Source organism: Schistocerca piceifrons, chromosome 8, assembly GCF_021461385.2.
Source record: "Schistocerca piceifrons isolate TAMUIC-IGC-003096 chromosome 8, iqSchPice1.1, whole genome shotgun sequence".
Classification (NCBI taxonomy): Eukaryota; Metazoa; Arthropoda; class Insecta; order Orthoptera; family Acrididae; genus Schistocerca; species Schistocerca piceifrons.
In genome coordinates this window covers 262,006,087-262,022,923 of record NC_060145.1, presented here as the reverse complement: position 1 = coordinate 262,022,923, position 16,837 = coordinate 262,006,087, and the positions used below count along the sequence as shown (strand labels likewise).

At 37.1% G+C, this 16,837-nt stretch overlaps 1 protein-coding gene across 4 annotated transcripts in view; it reads left to right on the top strand.

The window, feature by feature from the left end:
• LOC124711166 (protein diaphanous) overlaps positions 1–16,837 on the top strand; it is a 372,431-nt gene that overhangs the window by 309,771 nt on the left and 45,823 nt on the right. For all 4 annotated transcript variants that reach the window (XM_047241082.1, XM_047241086.1, XM_047241083.1 and 1 more), the window contains exons 6-12: positions 1,831–1,941; positions 2,079–2,311; positions 4,628–4,758; positions 4,928–5,085; positions 6,078–6,446; positions 10,724–10,866; positions 12,956–13,223. In XM_047241082.1, the coding sequence (XP_047097038.1) occupies positions 1,831–1,941; positions 2,079–2,311; positions 4,628–4,758; positions 4,928–5,085; positions 6,078–6,446; positions 10,724–10,866; positions 12,956–13,223 (1,413 nt within the window). The remainder of the gene's footprint in view (positions 1–1,830; positions 1,942–2,078; positions 2,312–4,627; positions 4,759–4,927; positions 5,086–6,077; positions 6,447–10,723; positions 10,867–12,955; positions 13,224–16,837) is intronic.

Sequence of the window (16,837 nt, the reverse complement as noted above, 5' to 3'; positions counted from 1 at the left end):
TAAAACATTTTTTACTGCTGATTTTACTAACTGTAGTTAATCATCTTTCCGTGGTGAGATAGAAGTACTTGTTACAGTTTGCGTCCATGTTTGGAAATTAAACTTTTTTTTTAATTCTGCAAAGCACAAAAGAAAAACATTCTGTTTCCCAGTAGGTGGAATTTTTAAAAACAAAATTTAACTGTAACTGTTGCCCGAAAACTCTGCATTACTTTCTACTACTCTACATTAAAGTTTCATGCATTCTTTTGTGAAGCTAAATTTAGTCTCCCAGTCTTGTTGTGCATCTTCTTTTGTGAATTCGTTCTTATCACCTTTGTGTCATCACAGGAGGTGCTTTAAGTCCACAATGTTGACTAAATGCCTGTTGATCCACAGCACTAATTTATCTGTGATTGTAACTGATGGGTGCATGGGTATTTGCAGACATTACAGTCATATTCTTTTCAAACAGCAACAACATACACATTCCATTAGAGGCAAACAAATGACAGTATTGAAAATTCATGCTTCCTATCTTGAAAGTAGTTGTAAGGTCATACATTTATGTCCAGTGTTTGTTGAAATATGGCCATCTAAAATCATTTTATCATCTGTAGTCCTCCTTTATTTCATACTCAGAATTAAATATAGTTTTGAGAACAAGCCATTAGGCAATCTGACGATTTACCTGAACTGTTTCGTCAGAAGGAAAGTGTGGTTTGGTGAAATTGATATACAATGTAAGAAGACTGAAATAGTCACCCAGTCACATCACAGATGTACCGGAAAACATATTTCTAATACAATACTGTGTATTATAAGTATCTATTTACTTTGTTCTCATTCATGAGGAAGTTTCCTGGTGGCCCCACTAACACAGAATTCCAAACAGTGTTTACTTGAAATATTTATAGAACTTGTGTGCTTTTAGAGGTGGTCAGCCATGTCATCTGAATGTGTGGTCAGAGTAAAGCAGAGAATGTCCAGTTTAGTGTGAGATAAATAATTATAACTAAAGAAGTGTTATATAATGTGAGAAAGAGTAATGCGGAAGTTACATGGGAGACCTTAGGCCAGTCACTTAATTTGTCAACTACTTGTTAGAGACAGAAAAAGTCAAATGGATTACTTTAACTGCTATAACGTTAGCTTTTATTTTAATTAATTTTGTTTCTTGTGAACCAAAGTTTCTTGCTCTAAATCAAGCAGAGTAGCTTGTACACAGTCAACTGACAAGAAAATTCCAATATAAGAGTAAAATATAAACATTACATGTACTTCATAAAATTTGTAGCTAAACCAGAATTAAAGTGTTGTATATACTTAATTATTGCACTAGGCTTTTCATCAACTGTTCACCAATATATTTCTTAAGAGATGAGGCACCAAAATATGATAAGCTATTTTTGATAAAAATATGTAACAGGAAAACTGGGTTCTAGGAAAATATCAAATTCAGATTAATGTATTGTTAATTTAAGAAAGAATATGAAAGGTAAATTAAATATCCAGAGACATAGATATCCCAGAAGGGTTAGAACGAGCAAGGTAGTAAAGGTGCTAGAATAAGAGAGACTTGTGTCTTAGTTGTGGTATGGTTTATGTAGAATTCAGAAGCACTTTTATTTTTCTCGTCACACTTTGGTTGATGATCTTTATGTGCACATTAAATGCTAGCTTTATGGAGCTTATGTTTTATTCAGAGTACTAAAAGTTGTTAAATTTGGTGTATTTGCCACTAATAAATTTGAAACTAATTTATTAATGTGTCTTTTGTTTAGATTTGCATTTGACTGATTATTTTCTCATTTATATATTTTTGTCATTGCATTTATTTTTTGCTTGCAGGTTGCTTGTCTTCAGTTGATCAATGCCATTCTTTCACAAGCGGAAGACCTCGAGTTCAGGCTACACCTTCGAAATGAAATAATGAGATCTGGTTTTCTTGATATTTTGGAGGTAAGTAACTTTGGGCAGAAATACCATACCACTGAGTTTTTCAGTGACAGTCATTTTGTATTACTTTCCAAAAGTATTTATAGTGAATTTTGTATTGCTATAACAATGAAGACCTTTTTCTGTTCCCATTACTGTAGAGTCTACCTTCGGAAGATGGAGAATTGGGAATTCAGGTTAAAGTATTCAATGAACATAAGGAAGATGACTACGCAGACTTTGTTCAGAGATTTGACAATGTCAGAATGGAAATGGATGATATAAATGACTGCTTTGAAGTTGTCAAGAACCTTGTTATGGACACACCAGCAGAGCCTTTCCTCCTGTCAATTCTACAGCACTTACTGTTTATACGAGACGACACGTTAATTAGGTGAGTTTTTTGTTGAGAAAACATTATAATGTAGACAAAACAGCTGTTGCACTGATAGTGAAAGTACTACATAGGATCTTTAATAAAACGTGTTATGACAGTGTGATGTATGCTTATTAAATATATACTGAAGCTAAAACTAGAACAACTAATAATCACTTGACATTAAGTCACATTTATTAATGTAATTCTGGAGAGTTCATTAATGACAGTTTGAACAAATGGTCATCTGATATTAGACAAAGTTTCTATGAACTGGATGACTGAGACAGATAAGTGTTAAATGAGCAGTTAGTTTTTACCAGCTAACCTCAGATTCTTTAAAGAATCAAACTCCCATGTGTAAAACAGCTGCAAACATTTGATTACTTTACAAATAAGTTTGTGTTATTTATTGACTTTAAGCACATAAGTGAGAAAAAGTTTAGGAAAGGTTTGAAATTATGCATAAAATTTGTTGGAAGTAGCCCAGTGCTCTCATTAAAATCTTGGTAATTTGTGCTTCATTTTAAGCAAAAGAAAGTTTTTCACACATCTCAATGTTTATAACATAATATGTCCTGGACTGTTTGCCAAGCAGCCAGGACAGGTGCAATGACCCCATTATTGGACCAGAATGTGTCCTAACCATCACTAAGGCAATGGTTAAATTTAAATTACAAAATCAGATCAGAAGGCAGCATGTAGAATATTGGCCTATGATCCAACAACAAAATCTTGGCAAGCTAGTGATGCCAATGCTATTGCTGTAATCCTGGACTTCAACAGGAAACAGACTTGACTCATGGTAGGGATAGTGACAGGCCAACGGAACTTCAAGAAACACTGACACACAATGGGTAAAGAGAAAGAAGGTGCTAGGTGTAGTTTGTGTGGAGAGGGTAATGAAACTGCACAACACCTTCCAGTGCAAATCAAAAGACAGAGTATTCATGTCATCAAATCTTGAAGAAATTGTATTGTAAAGAACTAGTAAAGTGCTTCATACTTCTCTTTAAAGGTATTGGTTGGCTTTACTATGAGGGGATGCTGAAAAGTAATGCCTGTGAATTTTTATGTGAAAGCTCTTAAGCATTTTTACGTAAAACAAGCGTTATTAACAGTCTACATCTTTATTCTTCATGTCTGCTATTAGCAGTCCTCTGCTGCCAAACGACTCTGAATTGTAGCATGTAACATGGAAGTGTGTAATGTAATGGTGTAGAGTGTGAGAAACAGCACGCTGTAATCAAATTTTAATTCTAAGAGTTTGTCCACACATGAATCGCCCTCACCCTCAGTATGACAGTGCCAGATAATGCAAGAGCGCTGCAACATCTGCAACTGTCGGATGTCTTGGATTCACTGTCATTGATCATCCTTCAAACAGGTCTGACTTGGGGCCCATGTGGTTTTCATTTTTTACCAAAGATTAAAGAAGACTTTCAAGGCCTTCACTTTGATAGTGATGAAGCAGTGCAAACAGAGGTGAGATAGTGGCTCCATCAACAAAGACAAATGTTCTATAGTGACATTATCAACAAACTGGTCTCTCTTTGGAAGAAATTTGTTCCTTGTCAGGGTAACGATGTTGAAGAATAAAGATGCAGAATGTTAATAACAACTGTTTTATTAAAAAGCTTAAAAGAGTTTTCACATAAATTTGGTAACTTTATTTTTCAGCAAGCCATCGAAGAATCATTGGGAGGTAAACCTCACAATAAATTTGTTCCATTGCGGACAATTGTGGGCTGAGGCCACTGTTGTTTTTATCTCCCTGTTCAAATCAAATCAATGTACCATGCAATGATACAATTTTCCTTATATTGTAATGTTAAATGTGATTTTCATCAATTCAGTGTTTCATATTCTAGACAATAAAAGTGTAGGATATTGAACTAACAGTACCTCATATATTGTGCAAACGTGGATTATGTGCTGCATACTGTAGTGGTCTTAAAGTATGTCAAGATAATCCCATTGCAATATGAGTTTATATTACTACAGGTGTCATGCATATGAAATTTAATCATACATAAACTGAAAAAATAATAAATGGTTGTACTGGTCTCAACCATTCCAACTTGAAATTGCTTTGAATGACTGACAAATTTTGAAAAAAGCTGGGGTGTACACTGTAGATATGAAAATATAAAAATTCCATAAATTCAGTTATATCATGTTCACGTTGATAGTATTAAATTCATCTTGTGTAGTAATTCACTGCCTGTAATTAGGCAAATGTTCAATTATTTCCACATAGATTTAGTGTTTATCCAGTGTTACCATTCTTTTGTCCAACCTTCAAGTCGCTAAAATGCAGTTTCACAATTTCAGGCCAGCTTACTATAAACTTATTGAAGAATGTGTGTCCCAGATAGTACTTCACAAAGGTGGATGTGATCCAGACTTCCATGCAACAAAGAGGTTTCAAATTGACGTGTCCCCACTAATTGACCATCTGGTTGGTAAGAAACCTCATTTCTTTATTTGTGTCTTACTTGACCAGGTTGTAATCTTAGATATAAAGTCTCAGATCCCATTACCAGTGAATATTCATATTCTCATTTTCATGTACATACAATAGATAATACTTCAGTGATTAATTTTTTCCTATTTCATTTCTGTCAATACCAGAGAAATCTCAGCAAGAAGTTGAAAGTAGGGTTGAAGAGCTGAAGACTAGACTGGAAGAGGCATTGGCTCAAAAGCAGGAAGCAGAAGCAAAGCTCAAATACACCGAAGAAAAAATATCAGAACTAGAAGCAAAACTTCAGTCAGGAGGTGGAGGAAAGGTATCATAGCTACTTTGGTTTCTTTGAACATGGAATGAACTGAACTTAATGTTGCTTTAGCACTCACTCACTTAAATGCAACTGAACAAAATTTCTCAAGAACTGAGTTCTGTAACATGTCTTTGCATTATTTGGATGATAATACAGATTATACAAACTGATATTTAGTAAAGGAAGTAGTAGGTTGGTTATGTACAGTACTCCACTGTCCCATGGTCCTGACAGATTTGCCATCAATGGACTCTTTATGTCATGGCAAAACTAAAGGAATCCAGACATATGGGTCCATTACTGATGTTCAGAAGGCAGTGACCGACTGTTTGAAAGACAGCCCAGCAGAAGTCCCACTGTATGTGTTCTAAAGACTTATTGAATGAAGCTAAGTGTGTGTTCACAAAAGGAATTATTTTGCAGCAGAACGAGTAAAAGTTTTTACCTGCAGTAAAATAGAAATGTACCCATGAACTTTAATGTGTTATACATACGTAATGTATTTCAAAAATACTACATGGTTGTATCTTATCAGACTTGTCCATCAGAGCGGACATCACTGTTTTTGATACAGTGGCCCTAAATACCAATATTTCAAGAGAGGTGCCAACATAAGTCACAATTTGGTACTGAAATAATTCAATGGCAAAAGTTGAAAATTTGTGCTGGTCTGGAACTCGAACTTGGATTTCCTACTTTATGCAAGCAGTCGTCTTAACCACTTCAGTTATCAGAACATCATTTCCATCTTACCCAAATTGTCAGCTTATCGCACGCTACAAAGTACTGGTGGCTTATGTCAGTACCTCCTTTGAAACATGTCAAAAATAGGTTTAGTGTTCTGCACACATGTAATCAGTAACAAACACATAGGATTTGCAGTAATTAATCACATTTTATTATGAAATTTACAAATGTAGCAGTAAAGTACAGTTACTGTTTTGCACGAGTATTACATAATGTTGTAATGTTTGGACTGAATGATTTTCCTCTATTTCCAGGCTGGTGGTCCCCCTCCTCCACCACCAATGATGGGCATGGGACCACCACCTCCACCTATGCCAGGAATGGGAGCACCACCGCCTCCCCCAATGCCTGGAGGGTTAGGGCCACCACCTCCACCAATGCCTGGTTCGGGTCCCCCTCCTCCACCTCCTCTGCCTGGCATGGGAGGACCCCCTCCACCTCCGATGCCAGGTATGGGAGGACCTCCACCACCACCAATGCCAGGCATGGGGCCACCCCCACCACCACCACCCGGTGGCTTCGCAATTCCTGCCGCACCCAGGCCTGATGTCCTCCCACATGGCCTCAAACCAAAGAAGAAGTGGGAAGTTAGCGGGCCACTAAAGAGGGCAAACTGGAAAGCGGTAAGGCATTATAAGAGGAAAGAGCTATTTGTCCTTTATATCATTACTTAACAAAACATTTGGTGTAGATTTGTCTTAGTTGTACATCTTGTGACTTAGAATTGCCTGCTTAACTATTGATACTATTTTATTATTCAGCACAGTCACATCAATTTCAAAATGAAATCATTGGTTTTGGTTGCCAACGGCCTCCTCAGATCATAAGACTGATGTGCTTCATTCCCAACCCTGCAGAAATCACATTGTCAGTGTGGTCCTGCTTAGTTTTATTAAGATTACAATTTGTGATTTCTTCTTGTTATTGTTCCTTCAGATTGTCTCATTTATTGTGTCAAATGAAACCCCTGGTCACTAGGGAAATATTGATATCATCTTGTATTTCTATGTGCTGCAAACCACAGTACGGTGTGTGTGGGGCAGAGGGTACTTCATACTAACATTAGCGATTTTCTGTTCTATTGCATTCATGTTCTGAAGGATCTAAAAATGACAGTCTACATGCCTCAATGAACAGTCTGATAATGCTGCTTATCCTGCCTGATGAATTCTTTATCTATATTGAGACCAGAAGGTGTCCTATTAAGCATTCTTGCAGCACACGTGATGTTACTTTCATTTCTATTGAATATTCACTGTCTAGTATATCATACAGGCTTCTTTTAGCCGAATATCCATCAAGCCAGTCATTAATGTTTGTAAATACTACGTATAATTGTATCTTGTATAGTAGTCAGCTAAGTGATACACTTCTGAAATCTAGGAAGACAGGCTGAGCTGCATCTACTGTTGATTGTGTATGAATATAGCAAGTTTTGTTTCAACCAAGTGGTGTGTTATGTTAGTGGACTGTTACTATCACGTTACCAGTTTATTTTTAATTTACTGACATCACTTTTTCTATTTCAGTGAAAGTTGAAAGTCTGCACCCATATGTCTAATTTCTTCATTGTGAAAACAAATTCCTGGTCAGTCACATGAAAGTTATGTGACATGTTGGTTGTAGTTCCATTGAAGGAGTTTGAAAATGCTTGCTTTAGTATTGTTTGAGCTCTATAAAGTTGTTCTTAAATTGAGTATAAAATTCTGTGGCTACTTCTTTGTGTTATTAGGTCGATGTGAGAGAAAACATTATTGGTAATTTATAACTGATATAAAAAAATCTGATAAAGATATAATTAAAATCAATGAAAATAATAAAAATTATATTAGAAATAAAATAAAAACAATGAAAATTATATAGAAAATTAATAAAAATAAAAATTAATCAATTGTATAATACTTACAATATATTTACTGTGGTTTATAATTGGCAAGGAGCTGTACCTGCGTGGAGATAGGGGAATAAATTAACAAGAACAAAGAGTGGGTAAAGAAAAATTCAACAAATGAAAACACATACAAATAGGTACCTAAGTGAAATAAGACAGGAAATTTTCTTTTAAAAGTGTCATGCCTAAATCCCTAGCACCATTTAATTTGTCTGCTCCTATCTCGATAGTCTGAAGAAAGACTTCACTTGTTGCTTGTTTATTCTTTCATATTCTGTGGTCTATCAATATCTTATTTGCTCACTTTCTTCTTTAGGTGTTAATTGCAGCAGGAAATATTTTTTTGTCTGGCAGTACTTGTCATCAGTACATTATTTTACGAATGCCTTTCTTTTTATTAAAATTTAAAAAATTTATGTGAGCCATTTATGAACAGAAATAAATAAAATAAAAAGTGTAGGAAAAGATAGATTGCTACTTACTGTGAAGATATCATACTAAATTTCAGACAGGCAAAAGATGCTTACAAATAAGCTTTTGACCACAGCCTTCGTCGGAGAAACACATACCATTCATTCACCCAAGCAAGCATTCCTCATGCACACGACTGCCAACTCCGGCGGCTTGGGCCAGAACGCAACTATCATGTGGGATGGTAACAGCAATCTGGAGGAGAAGGGGAAGGGATAGCAGCATATGGGTGGGGGTAAAGAGGAGCACTGTCCAGCAAAGTGTGCAAAGACTAGAATGCCAACAGGTGCAGTGTCAGGAAGTTGTGGGGCAGGGATGTTGGGAAAATGGAGTGAAAAAGCAGAGGAACCAGGGCAAGGAGGCTGGCATATTTGCAGTGGGTGGCAAACAGAAAGTGTAGGAGACGGGAATGGGGAGGAGGTGATAGGACAGAGGGGGTGCAAACTATTGGGTGTTGGTGTGGGAGCAGTATGTTGCTGTTTGTTGAGGTAAAGATAATGATGGGAGCAGAGAATGTATTGTAACTCCCATCTGTGCAGTTCAGAAAAGCTGATGGTGGAGGGATGATCCAGATGTCTCGGGTAGTGAGACCGCCATTGACTCAAGGATGTTATGTTCAGCTGCATGTTGTGCCACAGGGTGGTCTACTTCGCTCTTGGCCACAGTTTGGCAGTGGCCATTCACCCTGGTGGACAGCTGGTTGGTAGTTCTACCAAAAGTAAAAGCTGTCCTGTGATTGCAACAGAGCTGGTAAATGACATGGTTGCTTTCACAGGTGGCCTGGTCCCTGATGGGATAAAATAAATCTGTGATAGGACTGGAATAGGAAATGCTGGGTTGGTGGATTGGGCAGGTTTTGCTCCTGGGCCTTCCATAGGGTTGTGGCAAGGGTTGGGAATGGCAAAGGATGGACTAGGATGTTGTGGAGGTTGGGTGGGTCACGGAACTCTGCTTTAGGAGGGATGGGAAGGATCTTAGATAGGATGTCTCTCATTTCAGGGCATGGTGATAGGTAATCAAAGCACCGGCAAAGGATTTGGTTTAGTTGTTCCAGTGACAAAGGGGGTGCTCCCTTCTGGCTGGTTCTTGGGGGTGGCGGGGGGATTGGGGGTGTGAGGGGAAATGGCAAGGGAGATCTGTTTTCAGATTAGATCTGAGGAATAGTGCCTGTCTGTGAAACCTTTAGAATACTGGGAAAGGGAGCTCTTGTTACTGCAGGTATGCCATCTCCATGTAGCCAGGCTGTATGGCAGGGATTTTTTTGGTGTGAAAGGGATGACAATTGTCAAAATGCATGCATGTGCTGTTGGTGATTGGTGGGTTTAATGTGGACAGACATGTGGATGGACCCATCAGAGAGGAGGATGTCAACTTCTAGGTAGGTGGCATGCTGATTTGAGGAGGACCAGATGAACAGAGGAGAGAGAAGGTCATTGTAATAAAACTAAGCTGCTGAACTTTTTAAAATAAATACAATGCCTTGTACAAATGAAAGGTACTATTTATGAATAGAATGTTTTTGAAAAGATTTGTGTGTTACTTATGTAGCTTTGCTGTAATATATCACATTTGTACAACATGTGAGAAAAGGACTGGTCAGAAGAGAACACAACACTACACTTGTTTGAATAAGAATGCAGTGGCTTTTATGAGAGAGCTCTGGCACTGCTTGTATGCACGGTGGAACAAGTACCCCATTTTGAACCCTCCTGTCTCTGAATGATTTGGAAGACACTGCAGGCACTAATACCATAGTTCAGGGATGGGCAATCTTTTGGCTCAAGGGCCAGATTATGGAACCAAAATTACCTGCGTGTGGCCTGTGGGCTGGTATTTCCCCACACCTTCTGTTGTTACTCAGACCTGACTATGTAGTAGTTTTTGAGATGGTGCTCTGATGTTGCCAATTGCAGTTTCAGTGACATGGGTAGTACGGTTTTGTTTAAATTTGTGGAAATAAAGTGACAAACAGGAAGGCATTGTAATAACAGTGGAATAGCTTCTTCTTAATTAACCATGATCTAGAGGAGTAGCAAAATGGTACTGCGTAAATAATTAGTAGCATCCAGTATGAAACACACTATTTGTGCAATAGATAAGACTCGTAGTAGTAGTAGTAGTAGTATTTGAATAGTTACATTAAATATTGCCCATCGCTTAACTGAACTAATACTACGCAGAAAAAAAGAAAGTTAGAGCTTGGTATTTCTGACATTTTTCCACTTAATATTTTTCTTATTTTATTTATGTAGTCTACTGCTCCCCATGTGCAACATTTTTGCCTGTGAAGGTGTTAACTTTAATTTTCTCTAACCTTTGCATAGCTGTCTTATTGTTCTTCTCTTTTTTTTCTATATTCTTTCCCTCTTCCAACTCTAGGTGCCATCATTCTGTGACACAAAACAAATTGGAATTTTTAAAATATAGTCTAGTATGAACTTCCTGAAACTTAAATAAAATAATGTATATGTGTTTCCAAATGTTGTTTGTTTTATATAGTGGCTTGTTAAATCATATGGTGTTGAACTATGATTACAGATTATTCCACAAAAGATGTCTGAAAAGGCATTCTGGGTGAAAGTACATGAAGAGAAATTAGCATCACCTGACATACTGAATGGACTAGCTGAGAAATTTTCCTCAAAGCCTGTTGCTAAGAAGGCAGATGATGCTGTTGACAAGTAAGTTAGTAAATTACATCTCAAAATGCTCTTGTAAACTTCCATGGTAAGATTTCTGTCTTATGTGTATTTCAAATTAAAATTTCAGTATTTCTTATTTCTTTTTGTATTAGAGAGAAGTACCTGTAATCTTCATTTTTCTCTACTGATTAGGATCTGTGTGTTACAATTCACAAAAAACACATATTGTACAATGAATTTCATTTCTGGTAAGTGAATTCTCTGCTGTATGTGAATTCATATTCATCACTGATGAGTACAACTGATGGTCTGTTGCAATAATAATTGACATTTTCTATCATTGTATAAGTAATGTTTCCAGTACAGTCACTTGAATAGTTGCATTAATTTCATTCCACTGAGTTATTGATCAGCATTTACAAATTATTCTATCAGGCATTGTCTCTGCAATAATGATATTCTTTCTTAGCCTTGATGCCCCTCTACCACAAAAATTGAAAATTGTAAAAATAGCTTACATCTGATTTGATAAACTGAAAATCAAAGCTGGCTTTCACAATTTATAAGTCCAGTGTGAAATATAGTGAAAATACGTATGGAGTATTGTTTTGACTATAGTTAATTTACGAAGATGGTTTTCAAGTGTGCTAAACACTTACAGTCTACAAACAGCTTCTTGGCAGGGTTTTAATACTGTGGATTTATATGTTGTTAGTGTTGTTTTTTGTAATGTCGTGAAGATTAATTTTCAACAGCCAAATTATCAATTCATGTAATTGACTAAACATAAATGATTCAGTATGTAGGACTCCTTTTTAAGTTTCAACAAGGGCAGGTTGTAAAAAAATGTTGTTAGTAGGGACAAATGGAAATTTTATGAGCCTCAATTTCATAATATTCCACTGGTCGCTTAGTGTCAAAAGATGAATTACAGATAAGAATTATGTGCACATCTTGTGTCAAAGTGCTGTTAGGGTACAAATACTGCTCCTAGACACATAAACACTGCATTCCAAGACACATGTTCACAGATTTTTTGTGATCATATATATGAACTTTCATTGGCCCATTCTCTCACTCACTCACTCACTCACTCACTCACACACTTACTTAAATATTCTCGAACATATCTTCTCCTGCATTACAAGGACTGCACTGTACCATAAATGCCACATACTCTGCAAGCTACACTTGTTGAAACTTGCTATGCATCTTAGTAATGCATGACAGAATAATTCTATCACAAATTGTGCAGTTATTGTAAATAATCCTGTCACATATTGTGCAGCTGTTCTTCGAAAGTTTTCTGATTTGTGGCAGGGTGATATGTTAGGAATCCCAGACAGGCAATAAGTATAAAAGGATTAGCTGCACAAGTATCTGGTAAGCTACTTATTTAATTTAGAATCTGTGCCTCTCCTTAATAGAATTAATCTGGAATTTGATTTTGCCACTATAAATGCAAATTAATTAAAGTTTTTCATAAATATTCTTTACAGATAAATCGTGAAATTAAAGTATGAAAACTGTTGGTGAAATAAGCATAGCATGTGATCTCTCTCTCTCTCTCTCTCTCTCTCTCTCTCTCTCTCTCTCTCTCTCTCTCTCTCCTCCCAACATTTCACGTGTTATTAGAAATGTAATTGTTCAGAAATAAATAAAAAGAGAAACACTTCTTGGAGTTACCACCTATTTCTCGTGGACATGATGTTAATGATTTTGTGCACAGTATAAAAGATAGGAAAGTCACCCATGAATTAATTTTAAAAAGTGCTTAAAGAGTAATTTATGCTGCATGGAAAATTCTCGTTAGTTATAAAATGAATATTTTATGGAACCTTGTTGTGTAGTTCTAAAATCATGCTTCAGATCATTATGTAATTTGTCAGAATAAATTAGTGTATATTTTCCAAATGTTTACATTGTCATTGAATCTCACTGTTAATAATCTTGCAGAATGTCTTTATCATTTAACACAGATTAACCACAGAACCTGCTGTATTAGTGTGTACTTCCTAAATTTCTTACTGATGTGTTAGGGATGATATTGTAGTACTTGGATTAAAGTTACATACAAAGCTAGCAAAATGTTCTTTTTTTGTTATTTGAGGCTCTTCTGTGTCGACAGGGGTGGTACAATGAAAAAAGTAAAGGACCTCAAGGTGTTGGATGGCAAAGTTGCTCAGAACATTTCCATCCTACTTGGTGGCTCACTGAAGCACTTGAGTTACGAGGAGGTGAAGAAATGCATACTTCGGTGTGATGAAACAGTACTGACTGACAGTGTTGTGGAGCAACTTATTGCATATTTACCACCACCTGACCAGCTGAAGAAACTAGAGGAATACCGCTCGCAATATTCAGACCTGACGGAAGCAGAGCAGTTTGCTGTTACGGTAAAAGCTTGTTACAGGTTTAGTAATGTTACCTTCTAAGGTGTGTTTTCATTGCTTTCACATATGACTCTGAGTTACAAGCAGCGTCCTTCTCATTTTTTTAAAAAAAAAAAAAATCCTTTTAGGTGCGCATGCCCCCCCCCCCCCCAAATCTCTCACACACACACACACACACACACACACACACACACACACACACACACACACACACACACACCCCTCATAAATACTACTTTATCTGGGAGTGAGTGTGTGGGGGGGAGTTAATGTTGTCTTGCTGACTCACCCTTGACCTGATGTTCTGACAATTTTCTCTCTCTCTCTCTCTCTCTCAAATTTCAATTTTTCCAGCCTTCTTCTCTTACTCAGCAAAAGAAAAACTGTAAGTTTATGGAAGCTATTGTGGTTATCACATTCAGATTTTGGTAGACTTGCTGATACCTTGTAAAAAGAATTATTGCTAAGAAAAGATTTTCTGTTTTTGTGGATTAATTTTTTTGCCTTTCTGTTGTATGTCCCACAGAATGTCATTAGTGTTAGTGTGTTTTATTTGAATCATGAAATGTAAGGGAATGACAAAACTACTAATAAAACAATGTACAAACTCAAATAATTGCGCAAGATGATAACTTGGAAACAACTTTTCTCCTAATTTTTTTGTGAATATTTGAAACAGCCAGTTACCTACTTCAGTATTTCATGTTGTTGCTATGATGATATCACTAATATTGATTTCAGATATTTACACTGCACGTTTGTCACAGGGTATTTTCTCAGTATGTAGGCCAGTGTGTATGATTTGGTTTCATAGGTTTTTCCAGCATAATAAGTGTTGAAAATCTCCTCATATTTGATGCCAGATCCTGAAGTCAGCATGATTCAATATTGGAGCGATCCATCTGTCTGCTGAAAACTGTGGAACTCTGCAGTTGCAGCAGCATTCTCCTAAAGATGTCAGGTAGTTGTATCACTGAAATATTGACTCATGTTGATTTCAGGATCTGGCGGTAAATCCAAGGAGACTTTCAATAATGAGTATGAAATTTCAACTGTCTGAAACTGGCTTGCTTTCAAGGGTCATTCACTGCTAACAGACAGACTGTATCCAGAGGTGAGATTGTGCTGACTATTGGTGGATTGTTAGGGTTCACTGAGCCCCTTTTGGTTGTTATGTACAAGAGCTTTGATGTAACACCACCACTCTTATATTAAATAACGTCACCTTTTGGCTCAGCCATAGTGAGAGCTAACTTGGTTACCTGACTAGATACAGGTAGTGAGTGTTGATTCTTTACAGTACAACCATGATTGTGGTTCTGGAAAATGTTTTTATGGACATATGACAATGTTAACATCAATCAGTGTGAAGGAAAAAGGTGCAACAGTGCCAATGCAGAACATTTTACAGTGTGAAACTTCCTGACAAATTAAAACTGTACTACCTGACAAAACTGTGTGCTGGAGTGAGAGTCAAACTTTGGATCTTTGCCTTTTACAGGCAAGTGCTCTATGTACCTAACTATCCAAACACGATTTGAAATCCATCCAGCTTTACTTCTGCCAGTACCTCATCTCATACATTTAAAACTTCATGGAAGTTCTCCTATGAAACTTGCAGGGTTAGCACTCCTGGAAGAAAAGATACTGTGGAGACATGACTTAGCCACAGTCAGAGAAGATATCCCAGAGAGATTTTTTCACTCTGTAGTGGAGTGTGCCCTGATATGAAACTTCCTGGAGATATAAACTCTGTGCCAGACAACAAGACCACATAGACATTTTGCAAAAATTGAAGTGTGCCATCAAGTCTAAATACCCAGGACTGTTCATTGATGGCATCATTCTGTTGCAGGATAATGCTTGCCCACATGTTACCAGGGTTGTCTAGACTATGCTGCGGAAGTTTCACTGGGAAGCCCATACATGTCCTCTATACAGTACCGATCTCTCCCCATGCAATTTCTGTATTTTTGGAGTCCTAAAGAAAGACATTCATGGCCATTGATGTGCTTTGGATGATGTTTACAATCATAGATCCATCGACAACTGCAAGCATTTTTTCATGAAAGAATTGAATGTATTGTTGTACAATGGGATATATGTATTAACAGTTATGGTTATTATTTTTGAAATAATAAACAGTCAGCTTAATTTTTATTCCATATTTCATTTTCATTTGAGTGGACAAAAATAAAACTCTTTATTTTTTTTCTTGGAAAACTATTCAAATGTGCTCCCCCCCCCCCCCTCCCCCCCTCCCTCTCTCTCTCTCTCTCTCTCTCTCTCTCTCTCTCTGCCAGGAGCGAGTTTCTATGCCACTACCGTCTTCTTGTCATCATCCATTTCACTTCAGGTGACTCAATAAAACTATTTATTCTACCCTGATATGCATATGAATCGTTGTATCTTTAAATGAAGACACAGGAAAGTAATTAACTTAACTATCACACTCCATGCAGGTACTGTACACTTCTTGGACAAATCAGACTTTCATTTCCTCAAAACTAGTGTGGTGACACAGGAAAAGCAACAGGCTTCCCAGACCGGGAATTCTTCTCTTAAAAATTATTCTTCCCTCTGTGAGTGGTGAATTAAGCTATATGAGTCATTAGTGATATTGCCATAAATCGCTGTGTGGATTCATGCCACGAATACTCAAAAGAAAACTTGGAAATTTATGCATATGATATTTGTGCTATGAGCATAACTTGTTGTGTGTGCATATTTTCATCATTAGCATGAAATGTGCATGGATTAAGTATGGATGTATTCTCACATAGAATCTTGGACAGTATTGCAGTTAAGACAGCAGGAACTGCAACTTCACACTAAAGGCATGTTTGTCAAGCACACAAAAAACTGCAGACTTTGCTGAACTGGCCACCTTTACAGAATGTGCTTCTATTTACAGATCCACAGAATCTTCTATTAAATTCCATTCCATGAATAAGTCAGTCCCAGAAATTGCAATTATTAAATCATAAATAATTTCAGTTGGCTGGAATTGAACCAGGGACCTACACATCACTAGCCAGTAACTGTAACCACTTTAGTATGTCCGATGATGAACAGCACACAGCATTTCTGTCCCCCTCACAGAACAGTAACCTACTGTTTCAAAGCTTACTAAAACTTCTTGGATCTGGAAGAGGATCTAATTAGTGGTCTTTGAATGTTATTGAAGACCGATCCTTGTGTTCTGGTCATGCTGTCACATTCTCAAAGCCACTGGTATATTCAAATGAAATTACTTCCATGATGCATCAAAATTGTTGAGCAGATCTTGGTGTCTCTTGTGTTGGAGGGCTCTATCATCAGTCAACACTACAGGCCTATTGTTGTTGTTGTTGTTGTTGTTGTTGTTGTTGTGGTCTTCAGTCCTGAGACTGGTTTGATGCAGCTCTCTGTGCTACTCTATCCTGTGCAAGCTTCATCATCTCCCAGTATGTATTGCAGCCTACATCCTTCTGAATCTGCTTAGTGTATTCATCTCTTGGTCTCCCTCTACGATTTTTACCCTCCACGCTGCCCTCCAATACTAAATTGGTGATCTCTTGATGCCTCATGACGTGTCCTACTAACCTATCCCTTCTTCTTGTCAAGTTGTGCCACAA